The 23,208-nt window shown below is 35.7% G+C and overlaps 1 protein-coding gene across 2 annotated transcripts in view; it reads right to left on the bottom strand.

Moving 5' to 3' along the window:
- Positions 1 to 266: 266 nt before the first annotated feature.
- Positions 267 to 23,208, bottom strand: part of gabrg2 (gamma-aminobutyric acid type A receptor subunit gamma2) — a 167,148-nt gene continuing 144,206 nt past the window's right edge. The window contains exons 7-10 of one of the 2 annotated variants that reach the window (XM_039774766.1): positions 21,428 to 21,580; positions 17,925 to 18,130; positions 11,168 to 11,191; positions 267 to 4,914 (exon numbers count right to left, since the gene is read on the bottom strand). In XM_039774766.1, coding sequence (XP_039630700.1) covers positions 4,636 to 4,914; positions 11,168 to 11,191; positions 17,925 to 18,130; positions 21,428 to 21,580 — 662 coding nt within the window. In that variant the 3' untranslated portion in view covers positions 267 to 4,635. The remainder of the gene's footprint in view (positions 4,915 to 11,167; positions 11,192 to 17,924; positions 18,131 to 21,427; positions 21,581 to 23,208) is intronic. The other variant, XM_039774767.1, reaches the window with a different exon arrangement.

A 23,208-nucleotide genomic window follows, 5' to 3' on the forward strand; every position in this document is an offset into this window, starting at 1 on the left:
TTTCTGGCAGGGATACATAAATAAGGTCTTGAGGCAGATGCATATTATTGGAGGATAGCTCGCTTGGTAATTGACACAGTTTTTGATAGTGTAGGGGAAGGTGAAAGCAGAGATGCATTCCAGCTCCCCATGACCTTCCCCATGACTCCCCTGGGCCCAGGCATCCGTTACAGTATCTTCTCGACACAGGGCTACAAATGCTGTCCAAGTTATTCAGACACACACAAAACCATATTAATCAAAGCCCAGAATAAAACACGTGTGGCTCAATTAATTGTTTCAGTTTATTTCTTTTTTTGTTGATTTAGAACACAGAGATGCATAACATTAGAGAGTGCAATTATAGCACATGTGCAAGCAGCTTCACTTTCTGTGGGGGCTACCATCTGGCATTTCGTTCTATAAAAATCAGTCTTCCCAATGCAGCAAAGAAAGATCCCTTGGGATACAAGGAAATACAGGAGCGGGCAGCATGGAGTGATACAAATAATTACAGTGTGAACTTACAAACAGGAATACTGAAGTGATACTGAAACAGGTCAAAATATTGTCATCATCATTACCCCAAATGAAATAAAGCAAACCCATTGCTATTGTATTCATTGTCTGCTTTCATTTCAGGCTTGCATGTAAGTGCCTTGCTTCAGAGCTGCAATACATTTTCTTTGCACATATGGGTAATTATTTACAAAAATTGCAGCTTAATAAGGATTTTTTTCCACAGTGTTCTCAATTTCCCCCCCCCCAAAAAATAGAAAAAAAAAATTAAACTAAGGCTTCAGAAATCACCCAATACTCAATAGCAATTATTATTAGCAAGGTCCATGTAAAATAAATTACAAACATTCAAAAAGTGAAATACATTTTGATGTCATTCATCTTCATTTCCTTCAGTTGCTAATCTAAAATGTTTGTTTTCATGATTTGTGGCAATTAAAAAATACCTAAAATAAATAAAATATTCTTGTATAAATACTGTCCCCTAGGACTGATGTACTGTAAAACACCTACAGTACAGGACAGATGCGAGGAGGTCACATCACAGCACAGATACTTAATTTACATACAATACGTCAAGGAATCAGTGTTGAAGAGAAAAAGCTATTGGCACATTTGAAGATGGGATAAAAAAGTGACAAAGGAATTTATATTTTTGTAGTTTATTTAAAAGAGTGTGTTTGTTGCTGACCAAGTGTCTAGTACTGAGGGACTCACTGTGCAGTATTTTGATTATTTAGATTATATGGGACACAAGCATTACTGTACACATGTAGTCATGTCTGTACACATTAGTCACAAATTCAGTAGCTGCATGGATTGAAATATGAAAAAATGGCAACAGCTGTTATCTTATTTTTTTTAAATGGGTTTCTTCTTTTTCAAATTGTGACAATGTACTAGAAAAAAAAGTTTTTGGAAATGAAGGGATTTAAGTATAAGGCACCCCTTTGGTAAAACTGGAAGTACGCAACATGCTTTATATGACAAACGTACTTATTCCAAAATAATTCTTGGGCATTTGTTCACCATGTTAAGAATGATTTGCCACAGAAAAATTCCTTTATATGAACCATCTTCGTGAATCAATCATCAGATCAGATATGACTAATAGAACATGTAAAAGGAAGTTAATATTGCTTTGATGTTTATGGAGCTATGAATGATGTTTATTTGAATATTTATTAAGACATGGAGAAAATGTTTCATATTTCTACACAAATTTAAAGCACTCTATTTACTATGAACTGGCTGATAAGACAAAGTATTTGTTTATTGACACATATGCAAATCCTGCTGGGAGAACAATAAAAAAACAGGTTGTAAACTCCAGATGTCTCAAAGCCTGTTCTACATCTTTTGTGGAGCAGGACAAAATTGTAAAAGACAGGACATGCTCCTGAAGGTGATCAGAAAGCTCCAAGAACATCACGGAACATGGAAGAGGACTCTTCAAGTCACATGACCCTTGGAAGGTATAAACGGGAACTGGGAAAGAAAAAAGAATGCTCGGCTTTGCCTATAATAACGGTGTGAACACCAAGGGAGTGGCTGCCACAGGCCAGAAACGTATTTAATTTAAGTGTACCCACTCTGCTATCAACAGGAAAAGGATTGCACATTCCAAGAAGAGGAGCCAGTAGGCTATTTCTTAATTTTTTTAAATTTTTTTTTTTTGCTACCTTTGCGGACATCCTTAAGTTGATCTTGACAGAGACTACTCTGCAGTAAGCGTATTACTGCCAATTAAAAAATTATCCAATTACATATAGTGGTAATAATTTTCCAATATAGAAACACAATAAAATATTACCTGGAACTGTCCACCACTATTCTGACCATTAAAATTCGATTCCAAACAACCATAAGTGTTGAGAAATAAAATACTTTTCTGTTTTTATATTGTTTACAATTTGTGGTTAGAGTGTCTAATGTTCTCATCTTTTAGCAGCAGGAGCAACAAGATAATCTGAAGGGTGCTTGGCACATTGACTTTTTGAGGTCATCGGAAATCACTTATGAAGACTAAACAAACACAAGTCCAAAGCAAAATGCAAACAATAGCTAAACTGATACAGCACTGAAACTCTCATGGAATACCGCTGTGCATCGCTTCACATGCTTAGGATAAGTCTGTGTGAGACAATTACATCTTGAAAAACACATATTGGGACATCTCCTAGCATCGATAAGTGTACACATACATACATAACTACATACATATGCACTGTTTTTTTTTTCTGAAAAGGTACATGGCATTAGCATGTGTTAATAAAAATTATTTAAAGAAATATAACCAGAGTTCTCATTGGTAGGCTTGCTTGTCATAGAGAAGCACACATACTTTGGCCACATAATGAGAAGACGGGATTCCCTGGAGAACACTCTCATGTTAGGGGAAAATTGAATGCAAAAGGAGAAGAAGATGATAGAGGTCAAGATGGATAGACAATGCATATGACCTTCAAGGAATACTGGAGAAGCAATTTCGGATAGTAAGGCCTGGTGCACTAAAGTCCATCAGGACACACAGAATCAGACTTCACTAAATGATTAAACAACAACAATAACAACAAGTATTTTTCTCAACAGAATGAAACCACGGCCTTTTTGCCAGACATTGTACATCTAACGCTCAACTTCCTTGGAAGCTTGCAGTCCGCAGTACCTATGAGGTCAGTCAAGTAAAGCCCTGACATCACAAAAGGCCCTTAATTTTTTAGTAACAAAATCCCCATTGCATTACACTATGGTTAAGATTAGGTTATCTGGCTCAAAGGGCGTTTTGTGATTGACGTTGTGGGTTATATGTAGGTTATATGTATTGCAGGCTGTACTTAGACCCCTCTCATTCTATTTAAAAAAGTGAAATATACCCAAAAACAGTATATGTGTATGTGATATTTTGTCTAATAGCAGCTTGCCATACAAATGACTATGAACTTCCATTTTCTTGTGGGGTGCCTGGATGCTAGAATGCCTCTAATAGTGTTTAAGTGGGGAGCTTGTGACTTTGTCTCATTCTTGTGCGTCTACATTTTATACAGCTGGTGTAAATCGAACTGGAAATCTTTCTGCTGCTTAGATCACATGTGCATGGGACGTGGCCAGAAAGCAGACAAACACACATAAAAAAAAAAAAGATAAAAATCAGGGTTTTGACAGGTTGTCTTCTTTACATGGACAACAAAAACAAAGATATTTTTTTGGCCTGAAAGTTGCATGCAGTAAAATGAAACCACTACAATGTATCCACATATTTACAAGACTTTTGTTTTTAACATTAGATCATTGAGTGTATGTTTTGTTGCCATGTCCCCATTATATAAAGTCTCCATTTTAACACATTTAATGCTTCATCTAAGCCTCTTTCCCAATGTATCTTGAGATGTTTAACACATCCAATAAATACAATTTAACAGACTATTCTTTACATTTTGGCCAAAATGTGGTTTTCCCCAATACTTTATGTATTTTATTAAAAAAATAGATTTTTGGAAGGAGTTACTTAATCAATCTTAAAGATTTTTTGTTTTTTCATTTACAGTGCCTTTTGTGTGGACCACATTTGTAAAGACCCTTACATTACTACTTTAACAAATCTGTTGCTCTTGCAAAGAATGCATTATCTAGAGAGCAGGCCAACATTGTTGAGTTTGGTCCCAGCACTGGCTTCGTCTGACTCCATTTTGGGCAGGAAATGTGATGGGAGAGGGTCTGTCACCAAAGCCACCTTAGCTGCACTGTCTGAGACACTCGTAACAATGCAAGCCCTGAATTGTTTGATACAGGAACTGACTGTGTGTCTTAATACAATGTGCATATCCGAGCAGTGAAGGTGAAAACAGACAGCACATCACCTTAGATACATCTTCAAAGAACCACAGCTCCTTAGTGCATTGCCTAAAAATGCAGTGAAGTAAATATATATCATCCCACTGAATTGAAATTTGCTACAGATTTTGCTTGCTTCATTTAAAAAAAGCCCGCCCCAAGAAGGAAGGAAAAAAAAAATCATAGTAAGTACTGAAACCTTTAATTTGCTTGGCCAAAAAAAGTTATGGTCTTCCAAGTGGAACGTATTTTCGTTCTTTTACTTTTTTTTTTTTTTTTTCTTAGGCCAGCTACAAAATCTTCCTAAAGATAGAGATAGGAGACCCAGTACACCAGATTAAACAAACCAAACGCTGTTGGGAAGAAGATACGGGCATAGGAGTCAATTTTGGCCACACGGATGTGTAATCTTCCATGCCTCCAAGCCCCAGAGCGGCAGTCCTCAAAACAGCAGAAAAAGCTGGTGCAGTCCTTTCCATCGAGACACTCATAACCATACTCTTCATCACGCTCTTGAAGGTGAGTGGCATTATTCATCTGAATTGCAGTGGCAGAACGAGGCCGAATGTCAACGGTGGGTGCCTGCCAAGCAAAGAGAGAATCCATTAGCTCTTATATAAATACATGGCACTTTGTATTCTGCAGATGATCACTCCTGCACCCTTAACTTTCTTTCTTTAAGCAAATGACAGTTCTAGTGCTGGGCAATCTATAAGTATATATATATATATATACACAGAAGTGTATCTCTATGTATCCCAAAATAAATTACATGATGCTAACCCCCTAAGAAGTTAGAGCATCTCTACAATAAAGAAACTCAAGTTTCTTTCTATTAAATGTGGTGAACATAATTACAACTTTAAATTGAACAGTTTCTGAGGTAAATGTTTAGCGTAGCAATAATTCTGATAATCTTACTTTTTATTTTTTTAGATAGCAATACAATCTCTCTCCTGTTTTCCAAAATCAAATACTGTCACCTGTAGTATAAAGCATACCTGCTAGTTTCTAAGCACTGAATGAAGTGTGCAAAAAAATAATCTAATGTAATTAGGCCAATGAAATGTGATAAATGACTACTGCAGAAGAGTGGCTGTCTTGTGGTCCATACTTTGGGCCAAATGTTAATGAATTGTGTGCTGTTCCGATGCATATTTAGTAAAAATGGACCAAAATAACATATAGCACTAGCCAATTTTTAATAATCTGAGTTGCATGCATTTTGCTGGTGACATTGTGATGTGTGGCACCAAAAAGCAGGAAGTGGAGAAGAAGTGAGAAGAATGGAAAATGGCTTTGGAAGATAGAGGGTTGAAGATAAACAGGAAGATGACAGAATAGATGAGGCTTAATGATGATCAGGATTCAGAATTTAGACTGCATTGAGGTATGCTGAAAATAGTGGATATTTTTAAATATCTAGGAACAGTGACCACCCAAAATGGAGAATTAGGCACAGAGATAAACCACAGAGTACAGTACAGTGTGGAAGGAACAACCAGAAAAAGTATCAGGTGTATTGTGTGAATGAAGAATAAAGGCAAAGGTTAAAAGTAAGGTTTTGAAAGCAGTAGTAAGACCAGCAATGATATATTGAGATGAGACGTTAGCAATAAGTGGAGTGCAAGAGAAGAAATTAGTGGCAAAAATGAGAATGTTGACGTGAATGTGTAGAGTTACAAAAAAGGACACAATAATAAATGAGACAATCATAGCTATAACAAAAGTGGGAGAGCTATCTAATAAAGTGCAGGAATGTAGGTTGAAGTGGTATGGACATGAGACCATAAAAATAAGGTTTAGAAGAGTAAACGGAATGGAAGTAAGGGGGAAGAGAAGGCAAGGGAGGCCAAAGCGGAGGTGGATGGATAAAGTAAAAGAAGTTTGGAAGGAAAGGGATTTGATGGAGAGGAGGGAGGTGTACCAAGCTCGATGGAGAAGGTTGATCAAGAAAGTGAGAAAAGATGCAGAGGAAGAATAAGAACAGTGAAGTAATCTGGAAAAGGACAAATTCTCTGTTGCATTCAGTACCAAAAAGAAAGAATTGGAAGTGACTTTGGAACAATGGAGAAGGGCTCTGGAAGATAGAGGATCTTCTAGCATATATTTTATGCTTGTCAATTAGACATTTGGTAACAGTGTATTGATTAATATATTATAGTTTTTCACAGGTCTACTGCAAAAATAAAGTTCAATGTAAACGTAATCCTAAATACATGTATTTAAAAAAGTTTTCCTCTTCTATTACTGTCTTTTATATTTAATTGTATGTAGTATATTAAATACAATACTGCATATTGATACTCTACAGCTCATGCAGGGAGTTTACACAATTCATACAGAAGAAACAGTGGGTGTGAAAAGATAAAAAATGGTCACAAAAATATACATTTTAGAATCCTCTTTGTATGATGGTGTGAACAATTCATGACACATGCAACAAACAGACCAATGAAAACACACAAAAGAGAAAGATAGGATGTTCAAACTACAGCTGGTTAAAAAGGCTGAGAAATGGAAACATAATGACAGAGAAGCACCACATTGAATACTAACGTCAAACAAAAAGGCAATTTTAAAAAAACAGCAACACATGAAGTATATGGAGGAACTATACACACAGTATTACTCAATAAGGTACATGTTGTTACAAATATTATCTATTATATGGTCTAGGGATATTTCTGAAGCACGAAACTTTACCTTTGTCGTCCAATGGAGACTACTGGCAATAATTGCACTACCAGTGTAAGCAGGACACTGAATGAGATGATGGTGCAACTGGCACCCTTTGGTTGGTATCAGAGTTTCCTGAAATGTTCAATCCTAATTTTAAAATACTGTTAAGGTTCTTTAAAGATGGAACTAGTGGGAAAGAGGGGCATGAGCTTACCTGGTAAGGTATTCAGCACTCGGACACTTTCTGTAGGAATAATTCAATAAACGTGTCTAGCTGTGCGATGAAAAATCTCATAAGGAAAAGTTGTACTGCTTTTCCACTAATAACAGAAATCACAATAATTCTGATCACCTGGTTTTATGTTTATACTTATTACAACACAGAAAAAAACAGATATTATTTAAACATCTGTTAAATCAAATGTGTAAGCAACAGGCTGACATTCTACCTTGACATTTGTGCACCTACCTGAATAGTAGCTATGGAAGGAATCACTATGGTCAAAATTGTTTTTGCTTATTTTCTATACTTTGCTTGAGTTTTTTTTTTTGCACTGCTTTACACTGTGCAGGACACTTGCTTCTGACATCTTTTTTGATAAAGTATCTACCTACATTCAGAACTTCTTTAGAGACTTACATTTTTGTTATATTGAACATTGTGAACAGATACGTGTATAGAACTGTTACCTACATCAGTGTTTCACAACTGCCAGTCCACAGACTGGTGCCAGTCTGTGGAATTTTTTTTGCCAGTTTGCAAAAATCAGTGTTCTGATTATGTATTGTAGCCTAGTCTTTCCCCATTAGCTGTCTACGGCATTCTCCAGTCATGGATGTATCACTAGTCAGCAGATGTTCGATACTTCAACATCTACACCCCACACCCCAAAACCCACTCCCTGATGTAATGCTATTATAGCAGGATGCTCAAAATTCCATTGGAACGAACCCCCCGACTCTCCAGTCCTATTTAAGCAACTCTGAATACTTGAAACTCCGAACTTCGGTTTTTCACCAAATTAGTTTGTTAACATGTTCTCATATTTCAGCCGGTCCCCAGCTGTACCATGGCCTTGTTGAGGCATTAAAAGGCCAACACAGGTTGAGGCATTACTAGGTCTACTCAATGAGGTGCATGATTAATTACAGGGAACTTCAAATCTTAGCCTTGTTTCACCTATTACCTCATTGCTAGTGGAAAAGTGCTATTAAGGACCAAAAATATTCAGGATTAATGCAATCAAGTGATAGTTCTATGAGGTGATGTCTTGAACCAAACGTTTGTCTATCTGTTTGCTATGCTGGGCTGGGGAGGTCTTTTTCACAGTATATGCAGGAAGCTGATGGTGATTAATTACATGCAACATGACATAAAAAACATTGCTGTTTTAAAAATTATTTCATCAAATCCATTGCATGAAGTCATATATAAGATGTAATACAGGATCCAGGTAACACATTATGTACTGAAGACTAACTTTTTCAATTTAAAAGACCGTTTAGAAATGAAGTAACTTTTAACATTTATGTACTACATCCATGTAAGAGTTGAATAACTTGCTAGGCTTCTGTCCTTATCAATAAATAACCATACTTGCATACAGACATAAACAAATTAAGTCAGGTTATAGTATAAGTAAGTGCTACTACAAAGAAACAGTGCTAATTAACAGAAGCTAGCTAAATGTTATGTTTCCACAACTTAAGACTCACTACTTTAGTGCTCTCCTGGGAAGTTAATTGCTTAACAACACACTTATTTGCCCAGCACTAGTTGAAAAGTGAGTAGACCCCCCTTTGAAAACATGATATAGCATCCCATTGTTTCTTTATTTTTCTGGATTAAATAAAAAACAAGGGATTTTCAACTACATTCTACATTGTGCTCATAATAAAAGCCAGTTCTCAAAGGGTTACACATGATGTGAGTGATAGACCAAGCTCAGACTGCACTTATGAAAACGTGTAGGGCTTTAACCAGATTGAAAGCAGACAACCTTCACCATATCATAAGGTTTACTTATGCCTTTTTAATTAAATAGACAAGAACTTTATTAGCACATCAAGTATTAAATTTAGATTTTGTAAAGTCATTCAAAGTCACAGTTACAGCTATATACAAAAGTTTGGGCACCCAGGTTAGACTGCATGTGATACTGAATTTCTATTAGGACTTGGGGTCTCCTCCCTGGTTTTAGCTTGAATTCCTTTTATTTGTGGCTTTTTGTGAACACTTTTATGTTAATATTATCTTGTTAATTCATTGTCCTTATTTGATATATATAGAGCTGAAGAGGGCAGGGACCTCTTATGTAACAGCTTCAGGAAAAAACCCGTAAACTTTATAAAGACCTCAGAGGCCAATGCTGAGGCATTAGCTCACTAGGGTCATGTTGTATGGCCTACCTTTTTAGGATTAAATTTGCTTTGTATGTCCTTGTTTTAATTTTCTGGATCTTACATTTTAGGATTTTTTTTACCATCACCACTATATGCATTTACCATTTTTTTGTAAGTAAACTCACTTATTCAGGATCTTTGGCTTGCTTTTTCAGCCATAGGTTTTATACAGTTTCCCTCCCTTTTTTTGAATTTATAAGCTTTGCCTTCTTTTGACCTTTTCATGCCATAAGCCTGACTGTCAAGTTTGGGGGCCAGGCTTATTCTGTAATGATGAGGCCTACCCAGTACTTTTTAAGCCTGTGTAGGAATAAGAAGCCTGATTTTGTGAGAAGGGCTACTTTTTTGAGTTTCACATGACAGTGAAAATAATTTCTCACTTACAGGATACAGATTTTTGCTATTTTTCTCTTTTGTGGTTGTACCACACTTATTTCTAAATGTTTCTTACTTATCTAACCATTCTTTTTTATTTTCATATGTTGATCCTTGTGGTAAGGCTGTACAAAGGGTTTCTTTCTGACAACACTTCCATGCAGTCCATTTCATGTATGCATTGCTGTATTGTGGACCTTTGGGACACCACAATTAACATTCTATAGATCTTTGCTGTAATATGTGAGTTCTACTATGCATATCTAATCAGTCCGAAATGTAATGTTATCATAAATATTTCTGGGTCTTCAAAATGTTGCCTTTCACAGTTTCCACACCTTTGATTTCTTTAAGATGTTTCTGACAGTACAGATTGCAAACAAGTATTTAGATGGCTTTTGATAGCCACACTTTTTTTAGTTAAGAGCCAAATATGTTATTTAAAGTCCCCAGATGGATACATGGTTGTTGAGAGTGCATACAGCATTCCAAGAGTTTGAAAGGGTAAGAGCATTTGTTCAAACCCAAGACTGTCTCCCCTGGTTTTATTTAATGTCTAATGACTTAATTCAAATCTGAGAACTTACACATGTTTTAATAAATCAAAGGAATGGGTGCCCATCTTTTGCATATACCACATTTTATCAATTCTTTAAGATCAACAAATAAACACTAGTTATGTATTAATACATACAGAAGTTATGTTAACTTCTATTTACTTACAGATAAATGAAAGCATTTAAGTTCACTAAAGCACCAAACATGTGCACAGGATTGCACATAATGAGTAGGGTATTTTTTGCTCATTGCTTGGCTGAAAATTGAAGCCCTGCACAAGAAACTGAATGAAGGACACTTGGTTGGATACATCTCTGATGTCACACAGGCACTCCAGATGAGGTTCAAGGTATTGTGTCCAGAAATAACACCAATGTCACATTGAGGTTTACCTCTTGGTTGTCTTTTTTAAATCTGTTAAGGCTATGCCCTCTCATTGGCACAGATTGGTTTTAACGTGTCATGAAAGACACATGCTCAGATGTGTTCAAAGGTTCTCCAGGAGGCCAGCATGGCACAGCTGTCATTTTGGTATCCAGATATGGTTTAGTTTAGGGCTTGGTCGCTAATAAGTTTAGGATATTGGTCAATCACTTATTTAATGTATGGATGGTGCCACTGTAGTTACAAAGAGGTATTCTGCTGCATTAGCTTGCCTTACCATCTAAATAGGTTTAAACTAGAAATACGAAGACCATCACATTTACAGTATTCCCCAAATCAAAGCAAATGCTACAATTCATGAATACTTGATGGCTAAATGCAGCAGTCACATGCAGTGAACATTTTCTATTGAGACACAAGCAGTACAGTATACCTTGGAGGAAAACAGTCGAAGCAGCTTTTAATCCAATCAGGAGACAAAGAACAGTGTTAAATCAAAAACAGAGCAAAAACATAAGAAACAAACAGATAATAAATTATATTTATCACTGAATGAGGTTCATCCCACCTAAAATATCATCTACAATGAAAGATGATTAATAATTACATAATTATAACAAAATAATCTGGATTAGACAAGTAGCAGTGTAGATCATATCACTAGACAGAATCACTCCTTCTATCCATTTATTGTCTTCTATATTCTACTTTTCAGAACTGATTAAGCCTATCCTGGCAAAATCAGGTATAAGGCAGAAAGCTGCCTTCAATGGGATTCCAGTCCATGTCAGGACACCCCCATCAACTTTCACTAATTTAGAATTACCCTAAAATACACATCTATGGGATGTGAGAAGAAACTGGGATACCTAGAGAAGACCCATACCGTCATAGGCAGAATGTGTAACCTTCACATGCACAGTGACTCCAGGTTCCAGGATACGTGAGGCATCAGTGCTAACTGTTATACCACCATGCTTAAATAGATACACTTTTTATTTATTTTATCCCTGTAACATTAACTTTTGTTTTCTTCTACTAGGGTGTCAGATTATTACTAAAATAATTAATTGAAATTGGTACATATTATTCTTATTTACAGTATATAAATGCTGCACACTTATCTACATTTCTGTTAGTGTTTAGTATGTATAGAGTAAATCTCTAACCTCTCCCTAAGCCTATCTACTACGAATAAAACTAAGAATAAACAGAACTTACTGTAAGTGAATATACAGTGCCTATAAAAACTGATCACCCACTTGGAAGTTTTCACATTTTGTTATACAACTTTGAATTATTGTGAATTTCATGGGCTTTTTGCCACTGATAAATGGATCAAAAGATCAACAGACTCTTTAATGTCAAATTGTAAAAATATCTCTGCAAAGTGGTCCAAATTAATTATAAATATAAAACACAAAATGATTGATTGCATATGTACCCCTTTTAATTCAACACATCCAAATCATTAATGGTACAGCCAATTCATTTTAGAAGCCCCATAAAAAGTTCTAAGGCGATCATCGTGTGAATTTCCCCTTGAGATTAATAAAGTATCTATCTATCTATCTATCTATCTATCTATCTATCTATCTATCTATCTATCTGTCTGTCTATATGGGGTTTCAGTTGACTGTCGTATAAATGCACCTTAGGTTGAAGTTCCAACTTGTGCTGAGTTAGTATCACGGCCTTATCTACCCAATGAAGACAAAAGAACACTCCAGGCAACTCTGTGAAAAGGAGACTGAAAAACACAAGTCAGGGGATGGAGACAAGAAAATATTTAAGTCACAGGATATCCCCTGGGGTCCAGTTAAATCAATCGCTAAGCAATGCAAAGAGTATGGTACAGGAGTAAATCTGCCTGGAGCAGACCATCCACAAAAAGTTAATGGTCATGCAAGTCGAAGACTAGTGAGGGAAGCCACCAAGAAACCCACAAGAACTCTGAACAAATTACAGGCTACAGTGTTTGAGACTGGCGAGCTTTCACTTTGACATTAAAGAGTGTTTCTGTTGATCACAATAGCCAAATTGAATCCACTGTGATTCAATGGTGTATATTACAAAATGTGAAAACTTCCAAATGTGATTTTTTTTATAAGCACTGTAACTGAGTGATGAGGGATGTCATAAGAGCAGTCCTTCCTGTAAATACAAATGCATGCTCTGTATGTAGTGCATGTAATACAACTGACAGATGATGATTGATTATAACTTCACACACTATTTGAATTCTGGGAGGTAAACAGCTTTTCAGTAATTGCTCTTAAACATTTGAGCAGCACAAGTAAGTAATCTTTATACTTGGGATTCAGCATCTCATACATGTCAAACTCCATGCCATAATACAAACAGACCTCACTGCACAACACTGCAGAGTCTCTTAGCTCCCGAATCACCTTTGTTCTACTGTCTGAGCCTTGCACTGTCATCAGTATTCATCGACACTCCTGCCTGCTAACCTCTGCAATCAGCACTTTTAAATAGCCCCATTGTGTACAGGACTGTTCACGACTCCTGCTGCATGTTTGTGAAATGGGAATCTTTGGCTGCTTTGCATTTTAAGTGTTCACGTGTCTCCATCATTTAGTAATTGATGCTGTTGCAAAAGTCAGTTATGTATTTAAATGTCTTATGTAAAACCATCTGCTGTAGTGAAGGTTAGTATGTGTCTTGAGAATATAAATAAAAGAACAGAAGCAGAGTAATGAAAAAGACCTTATTATCTAAAATCACATTTTTTAAATTGAAGGCATTTGCTTTCACCCAGAGTTACAATTGTGGTGGAACTGCCAGCTGCCAAGTAAAATTCTACAGGATGATGATGGTGGTAATGTGGTTTTTATTAATTTATTCCTGTTTTTTTACAGCTGGGTTTAAATGGTGGGTATCTACTGAAAAGAAAAGGTGAAGCAGCTGAAGATCCAATGGCTTTTGAGACAGATTGCAAAATGCACGTTGTGCCACCAATGCCTATTAAAATATATACTAAATATCAGAGGCATTTTGGAGACTGTATTGGTCAGAACAGCGGGTGTCTGGGGCTTTTAAATGAACTCAAAAAAGAGGTGTAAAACCAAATTGTAAATTGGTGAGATCAAAAATACTAAGAATGCTACCTCCTTTTTCTCTTTTGTGACCTGACACAATTGGTCATATGCATAGCTGATTGATAAACTTCATTCTTTCATTACAGAGATAGAACATTCTAAAGGAGACATGTAATTATTTCTGTAGGGTGTTTCTGTTGGAGTTATGTACACTTGCTTGTGAAAGGGTGTCTGATCAGGACCAGTGTTACAGTGTTTAAGAATAGTCACATACCAGAGGAGTACCTTATGGGGTCCTGACAGAAAACAATGAAAAGGTTCTGGCAATACTCACCCTGACTCCCACACTAGAAAAAAAAAAATGGTATGCCTTTGGGGCAGTGGTTAATACAGTCAAATTCATTAATTCAATTAACATTATTCAAAGTTATTGTCTGTTTTTACATGCATTTTTATTACTCTTTAATTTATTTTTTCTTTTTTTTTTGTATCAGTATACTGCTGCTGGATTATGTGAATTTCCCCTTGGGATTAATAAAGTATCTATCTATCTATCTATCTATCTATCTAAATTCAGTTATAGCGAGTTTGACGGGACTGACACCATTTGCTCGTTATAAGCGGAATTTTATAACTGGGAAATGCGAATTTGACAAAAACTAACTCAGTCTATTAAAGTAATAGTGATTTATTGAAAAAAATATACATTTAGCCCATAATAAAATATACATTAAGTACAATATACTATTTTCTAAGAAAGCCAGTCATGTCATTTTCCAACCCACTGTCCAAAATACTTTATTGTTTTTAACTTTGTAATCTACAGTCACGCAGTTCGCCTCTTAAAACACTTAATGTGTCCAACGCTTGCTTTTTGTGTCAGTCCCTTGAAAAAATGCCATCAATGTATTGCAGGCATTTTTGGCATCAATGTTGGTAAACTGCATTATGCCAGCGGTGTCTTCCTCCTTGTCATCTTCATTGTTGTCTTCGTTTATGATTTCGTATTCAGTAGGAATTTTGCTAGTGAACAATTCGTCATCCACGTGTTGATAGTCGTAATAATTTACATTATTAATTTCAATATTGTTTTGGCGAATCCATGTAGATAATGGTAATTCATCCTTTTCTTTAAAAATATCAGATGTTGATTTCCTGAAGCAATTCTGTATGGTAACTGTCGTCACACTGTTCATCAGATAAGAAATTTATTGCATCCAGGATTGTAATAGGGACATCTAGATTTTGCTCTCTGCTTGATATTAATTGAAGCACAACAAATCCTCTGTTAAAACCTTTTAAGCTTTTGATGACACTCATGTCCATAGGTTGCAATATAGAGGTGGCGTTAGGTGGGAAGAACACTAACTTAATGTTTGAAAAATTTTCAAAATGGGGGGTGTGCTGGGCAATTGTCAACAACAAGTAAAATTTTGGTTTTTCTGGATTAAATTTTTGTTCCATCTGCTCAAGTATTGTTAAAAATGTCTGAAGTCATCTAAGATTTTCTATTTTCAAGGTAGTCAACTGGTAGTTTTTTCAAATTTTTAAAACAATATGGTTTTTGAGATTTTCCTATCACCAATAGCTTTCTTTTGTCCGTGCCTGTCATATTCGCACGAACAAGCACTGTCAACCTCACTTTAGATTGTTTTCCACCAGCACATTTTTCACCTTTAAGGTGTTAAGCTATAAAAAAAACCTGTTTCATCAGCATTATAAATGTCTGCATCACTGTAGTCCTTTCTTAAGTCAGGCCAAACATTAGACAACCACTCATTTGCAGCTATGGAATCTGCACCACAGGACTCACCACTAATTTTTCCATACATGATGTTATGCAGATTTTTAAATCGGTCAAGCCAGCCATTACTACACACAAAATCGAGGTGACCCAATTCTTTTGCAAATTTTTCAGCTTGCGCCTTCAAAATAAGACCGTCGATGGGAAATACAGAATTTTGCTAAATCTTAAAGCATTGCAGTAACGCCATAGTTCAGTTGACATCTTCTGATGTTTTTTGCCTGTGTCACGTTGTCTTCAAAGGATGAGATGTCAGTCATTTTCCAACCCGCTATATCCTAACACAGGGTCACGGGGGTCTGCTGGAGCCAATCCCAGGCAACACAGGGCGCAAGGCAAGAACAAACCCTGGGCAGGGCGCCAGCCCACTGCAGGGCACACACACACATACCGACACACCAAGCACACACTAGGGACAATTTTAGGATCACCAATGCAACTAACCTGCATGTCTTTGGACTGTGGGAGGAAACCGGAGCACCCGGAAGAAACCCACGCAGACATGGGGAGAACATGCAAACTCCATGCAGGGAGGACCCGGGAAGTGAACCCAGGTGTCCTTACTGCGAGGCAGCAGGGCTACCACTGCGCCACCGTGCCACCCAGGATGAGATGTAGTTGTTTTAATTCTTCATCAATGTTGAAACTGTTGACGAAGACAAACCAGATTTTTTGCAAACATATACATTTTTCACTCCATGCTCAATTTCATGAATAATCTCGACTTTTTCGCTGATTAAAAGGCATTTTTGTTTTCTCATGGTCATGTTTATCAATTGCCTGGGCAATTTAAGCTAAAAGTGTGTTTTTCTTGTAGCCTTTTTATAGCAGAAAATACAAAGGAAATGACTAATCCTTTGAAATTCCTGTCATAAACACACTTTTGATAGTTTTGAGGAAGGGGGAGGAACCAGGGAGCGGGATGCGCCTAGAAAGCCCCTCAATCTATTGCATATATTTCTGCTAGTGGCTCACAAAAGTCCAGGATGTGGTCAAGTGTTGTAATAACCAAGATTTTGCTCGTTATAACAGGGCAAATTTACATGCGAACAGCTGGAATATTTTTCAAAAATAAACTTTTTTCATTATAACCGAGAAATTGTTATAAACGAACTCATTAAAACCGAGTTTGACTGTAAATTGTTAGTGAGTTATTATAAGCTTGGGACACTGGGGAAATTAATGGTCTGAAACTTCATTCTGCTAAGTTGCAGCAAGGATGTCCTATATATTCTGGATGGACCCCTCCTGTGTACTTGGGAGGTCAAGCTTCCTGGGAATTGTCTACCCTTTAGAGGGGCATGGATCACTCAAGATTGCAGGAGTATTTACAGTATAAGGAGCTGTTGAAAGACAGCACCAGGGCTTCAAAAGCAACAGCAGCAGCCTAGGCTGCGGTTTTGAACGGTCTTTTCAGTAGAAGCCAAGCTATTGGCGAAGACCTAAACTGTTGTGAGGAAGATAAGCCAGAAAAACTATGACAGTGGAGGAGCTTTGAGTAGATGGAATTGGGAATTGTAAACTCAGTCTGTGAAGATATTGTGTCTTTTTGTATTGTAATTTAATTTTTTTTTAAGTTTTTGTAATGGTAGTTTTTATTTTATCTTTATTTTCTCCAGATTTCTCATCGCTAAGGGTAATGATGTGCACTGCTGATTGCATGGCTCACTGTCAGCACTGAGTGTAGCTTTACTAACTTGAAACTATTTAAGGTGGTGGCACAGTCTCTGAGTACAATCAACAAAGAAACCAACATTCTTGAATATTAACATTTAGTTAGGAACAGATTTTTTGTTACAGTTAGGACCCTTTTGCAATTTTATTTCAATTTCTAGTGCTGATCTTCATTTTGAGTTTGTCTTTAGCTTTAGATTTGTTTCTCAGGCCTCTGACCTCTTCTTGTCTACATGATTGTCTTGCTTGCTCTCTTAAGATTACTTCATCTCTAGGTATTTGCTATCATTCAATTTGTCCTTTAGATAAGTGGCTACAATAGCATGCGAGTAACCACTCCAACAGTAAGAGAGGGGTTTGCCTGTTTATTTAGCCCCAGAAAGGCAGCAAACATTTTTTTTTTACTTTGTTCACCTTATGCTGTGTTTACTCATTGTATTCATCTCCCCCTCTTGTTATTTTTCCCAACAAACCTCTAATTTTTGGCATTTCATGCTTCCTTGGCATTATTTTGGGTTTGAGACAGCTCAAAGGTCCTAAATATTGTCTACACTTCATAATTCTAATGTGCTTTAGGTATTTAAATAAAAGAATTGTTCAATCATGAGCAATGTCTTTATATACATGCATAGGTCTAAATTAACAATACTCACAGGATTTTTCTTTTTTTTGTCTTTATCTTTGCTTGGTTTCCTGTTGCTGACAAAATAATGAAGGGTCCCGTACTCAATCAGTGCAGCAAATACAAAAATGAAGCAGACAGAGACAAACAAATCCATCGCTGTCACATATGAGACTTTGGGCAGCGATTTACGGGCAATGGTACTTAGGGTGGTCATTGTCAGGACAGTTGTTATTCCTGTAAAAATTAGAAAAAAGATCTCAAATTTAATACCTTCAAAACACTAGATGGCCATGCCTTCGGACCCAAATCATTTACATATATTAAAAATACACAGATGTTCTATTTATATAATAGGTTAATCATTTAAAAAAATCCAAAATAATGTCAAATTAGCAGATTACAAACAGAACAGATCTTAAATGTCAAGCGAAATTAGCATTTATAGATGTCTGTAAAATAGATGAAGATATGTTGTCTCTGAATGTCCTTTACATAAGGACTGAGAGACTAAAGGAAGTGTGACTGAATTAAAAAGAAAATATATAAAGAGATTATATTGCTACATAAATACATATTGAGATGAAATTAAAGCTCTGAAAATAGCTATTCAAGTACTTAAAAAGGTAGAAATGACAAGAAAAAGTATTAAGGTAAGAAAACTAAGTACAAATCAGAGTAAGTAAGAGACAGCAGAAGAGTGCAGAACTGTGATGATAGTTTAGGTCTAATTTCATGGCACATTGAAGTGATTGATTTCATTTATAATCCATAAAACATACATATACTGTATGTGTAAAAATATAATTAGGGGCATATCATTCAAAATATATTTGAATCTTCTATCTTCAGTAGTTTTTTTTTTTTTTGACAAGTAGGTTTGTAATTTATTTACTTGTAACTGTACACTTAGTTTGTCCTTGATAAAACAACAGTCATTGCAGCGATCCTGCTTATATGGATGCTGGATTGTTGTCTAACTGTATTATTTTGTCGAATGGCACTAAGGATTATGAATTGTTATGTCACAGTCATTAATCCAGCCTGCTGGCAGTCATTTGCCCCCTGTGTTTTTCAACAGACATTAAGCTATTTTTAATCAATGCTAATGTCTGCAGTCAATCACTGCAGAAAATAACCTAGCTGATAACGCTGGTGTCATGGTTAACACACAGATGTATTCCTTTCTTTTATACTTATAGTAAGAGTTGTTGCCATATATATTAAAGAACAATATTTTTTAAAAAACATGGATATAAAGTGCTACAATGATAATATTTATATTGCACAAAGTGCATATTTTTTAGGTTGTTAATAAATTAACACATACAGGTCAAAAAGTATCAGAACATCCTTAATCCAATTCAGAGTCGTGCACTGATGAAGCCTATTTCACAATTTAGAATGGCCAGTTAAATGTAACAAGCATTTCCTTGGAATATGGAAGGCAGAAAAATCAAAATCTGATCATCACTGCTTGACTAAAACTGCTGTTGTTCCTAAAACAGTAAGGATAACCTATAATCAGTCGCTTGTGCTTTTATCCGTTACACTGTACTGAACATGTAATGGTAACTATATATACATGTTATTTACTGGGATACTGATGGAATGTTTTTGAGAATTAACAAACATATATGTCTATTGTTTTTCATTCATTAATGTATTTTTCTAAGGCAGAAAACACAGAATGGTAGGAGCTGTACCAATACAGGGTACATCCGCACATTCGGATTCTAAATTATGCTAGACCACCAGTTTCGCATCCTGAAACATTTTTGGTGATTACGAAATACAGCTTCTAGCTGAAAATAAATATAATTTCAGACTGACTGTGTTATGTACACTCTTAAAAATAAAGGTGACAGAGTGGTTACTCAGAACAATGTCATAGGGGAACGGTTTTTGGTTCCCAAAAGGCCCATCCACATGAAGGTTGAAGGAAGAACCTTTATCTATCTATCTATCTATCTATCTAGACCTGAAACAGGCTCCGAAACAGGCTCCATAGAGTGAATAACCATGAATAGGCACTAACAGATCTGTAAAATACCAATAACTCACAATTTTCAAAGGACTCTTGTTGTACATGTGTACTAATATAGGCTAAGTCCAGGTTTTCTGAATCTGTTAGTGTCCTGCAGACTACCATACATTAAAGATGTCATGTTTTTCTACACATTAGGATGTTTTTCAAAGCACAAAGAACCAATTTAATATGCAAGGAACCCTTCCCAGAATTAAATGGTGCTTTATCAAGCAATAGCTCTATGAGTAACCACAAAACCCAGTGAAGAATCATAAAATGCTATTGCAGATCCAGTATTTTTAAGACAGTAGGAATTTGGAGAAACATTAAATTAACTTTAATTTAATTTAGTGTGTTAATCACTTAATGATGCTGGCACTGCATTAGTTCAACTGAACTAAAATAAAAATGTTTCGCTGCTGATTTTCTTTTCTACTCTCGTTTCACTTTCCAACAATAGTCTGCCAGTATTGATGGATTCTGCTTGCCCAGATAAGGCTTTTCCATTGTTGCAATGTCCTGGTGAAAGCTTTCACCATGTTCATAACTGAGGGCACCAAGATTAGCAGGGAGGATATCTCACTATGAATGCGGAAATTAATCTTTAGTGACATATTCCACTTAATGGTTTTACATGCTTGAAAAATGTTTTCAACTAGCTGGATGTGGTTTGGTGTTCTATATTTACCAAGAAAAATCTCAGTAACATCCTTCAGCACTTCGCGATTTCCTCAGGCCCCAATAATAGATCTTCATACCCACTTTCTTCGCTGATTTGTCCGATTTGTGGATCAACAAAAATAGTTTGCTTAATCTTAGTAGCAGTTATTTATGGAAACATCTGTCACAAAAACTAAAATCGTTCACATTCCTTGTTTATTGGTTTTACTAAATATTAAATCAGTCCAGGTTTTATAAGAAGAGGTGGCAAAAATGCCTTTGTTGGGTCGGCAAGTAGTTCACGTGCTACACTTTTCTACCTTGGAACCAATTGTTTATTCAGTCTTTTTTTTTTTAACGGAATGAGACTCTTTCATTGTACTTGGTGTATAATTATAATTTGATTGGAAATCAAAAAAATAGATGACTGCAAAAAAATGATAAATAATAGGAAAATGTAAAGGTAATTCTTATGAACAGCAGGCCAAACTCCATAAGATGCAATCAAAGATGTTCAGGATGCAAAACCTTTTTTGTTTAGTGTTATTGTAAAATAGCTTATCATACGCTTGACCATAAAATTAAGCATTAAAAAGTTAGATGCAAAAAAGGAAACACTCTTTCAAATAAAGCATCTTGAAGTTCTGAAGCAATCTACTTTTTTTGTATGGTTGAAGTAGAAGCCCTAAAAAGTTTCTGTAAATGTGTGGATGATATTTTTTGACCATCTTTGGTATTAGAGGATAAAACAAGAATACTGACCTGAACAGTCTATACTCATATGTAGACTTTATTTGAGTATTAACTTTTAAGGTATAAAACAGATGCTTGTAGGGAAGACTTACCTAGGGATGTTCTAGCTGGAACAGCATCTTTATTGATCCAGAAGGACACCCAGGACAAGACAACAATCAGAGTGCATGGAATGTAAGTTTGAATGGTGAAATAGCCCATCCTTCTGCTCAGGTCAAAGAAAACCGTCATGACTACATAATCTCCTGCAACACAAGCAAAGACAATATACACGTTTTTTTCTTACAGTTTTGTCGATGCTTGAGAAGAAAATTTTTTACCATATCATACTAAAAATGAAAAGCAGAAAATGAATGCAATCACAAAATGATTACAGAATCAATGTTTCACCCATTACATTTTTTTTAAAGTCAAATCCGGACCATCCTTTTATGGATTTATAAAATTCTTTCATTGTGAACATTGCACATATTGTCAATGTTTATTTTAAACAGAAAGTCTATTTGTTTTGTTGTAAAACATCTAAGAGTAAATAGTATAGAAACAAAAAAATTTCATATACAGGTTAAAACCACCTACTGTAAAAATATATATATATATATTTTAATTATATCATAGTTATGTATAAATAAATACATTTTGAGTATGTATTGAAACTGAGTATCAGTTTTCTTCTTCTGATTTTTTGGAGCTGGAGCCTATCCCTGCAGAACAAGTAAAACATCCAACAAAGATGGGATGCAAGTTCATGACAGGGCACACTCACTCATTGCCAATTCTTAGTTGCTAAATTAATCTTATTGTAATTTTTCAGAACTAATGCATCTTTACTAACAACGACATAAGTCAACTAGAACCTGGGAACTGGCTGAAAACCTGTATAAATAAGAATATAGAGACACCATTGCTAATTTGTTATGGGCAGATTTAGAAACATGGAATAAATTAGCAAATAGTCTGGAGGTGAGCAGGACTTTAGGGACCTTCATATCTCAACCACATGTTATTTAAGACACTCTAGATGAACAGAGCGACAAGCATGTGGGGCTGAATAGCCTGTTTTTTTCACAATTGTTCTAATGCTCTAAAGTCAGGGAAGGTAATTACATATTTTCAGCATTTCTTCACCAATGAAAGTAATTTATGCCTTACAGTACAAGTTTATTAATGTCACTGTGTGAAACGGGAGCTTGATCCATCCATCCATCCATATATTTCACAAATCTTTTACAGTACTGAGTGTTAACAGACCTTCAATTTATCTAACATTCACATCATTAGGATGAAGAGGTGACAAAAGTACTCTGAGAAAACCATTGGAACTGTGCTGGAAAATGGAAAGAAAAAAAAAACAACAAAAAACTGATGTATTATTTAAAAAACAGAAAATCCATATAATCAGCAAGTTCTATTATTTTATTTTTACACAAGGAAAAGAGAAACATGTTTTTGTTAACATATGTGTAGCAGTAAACACAGTATTTAACCGTTACAAGAAGTCACTCACAGGCAAAGGATTTATTATATAGCTAATGTTTATCTTGAAAGATCAAAGCCTTGGAGTAACAGTTTTGAAACCATATCTATAGGAACATTATCATAAATGTATACACCTTTTTGTTATTTAAAACTAGGCATAAACAAAACAAAAACAAACAAAAAAAAATAATAAAGGTGCAGTCATTTTTAGATCATGTGGCTAAGATTTGGTGAAGATCATGTTTTCAACTTTCACCTTCACATCTGTCATAAAAGAACTGGCAAATTACTCCCAAAAAAGTCATATTCTTTCCTCACAGGATCTTAATCCACAGTAAAGTATTAAGGGTTACATCCTCCATCTTCTCACCTCCCCTCACAGTTTTCACTCTCA

This window comes from Polypterus senegalus, chromosome 13 (genome assembly GCF_016835505.1).
Source record: "Polypterus senegalus isolate Bchr_013 chromosome 13, ASM1683550v1, whole genome shotgun sequence".
NCBI classification, from domain to species: domain Eukaryota; kingdom Metazoa; phylum Chordata; class Cladistia; order Polypteriformes; family Polypteridae; genus Polypterus; species Polypterus senegalus.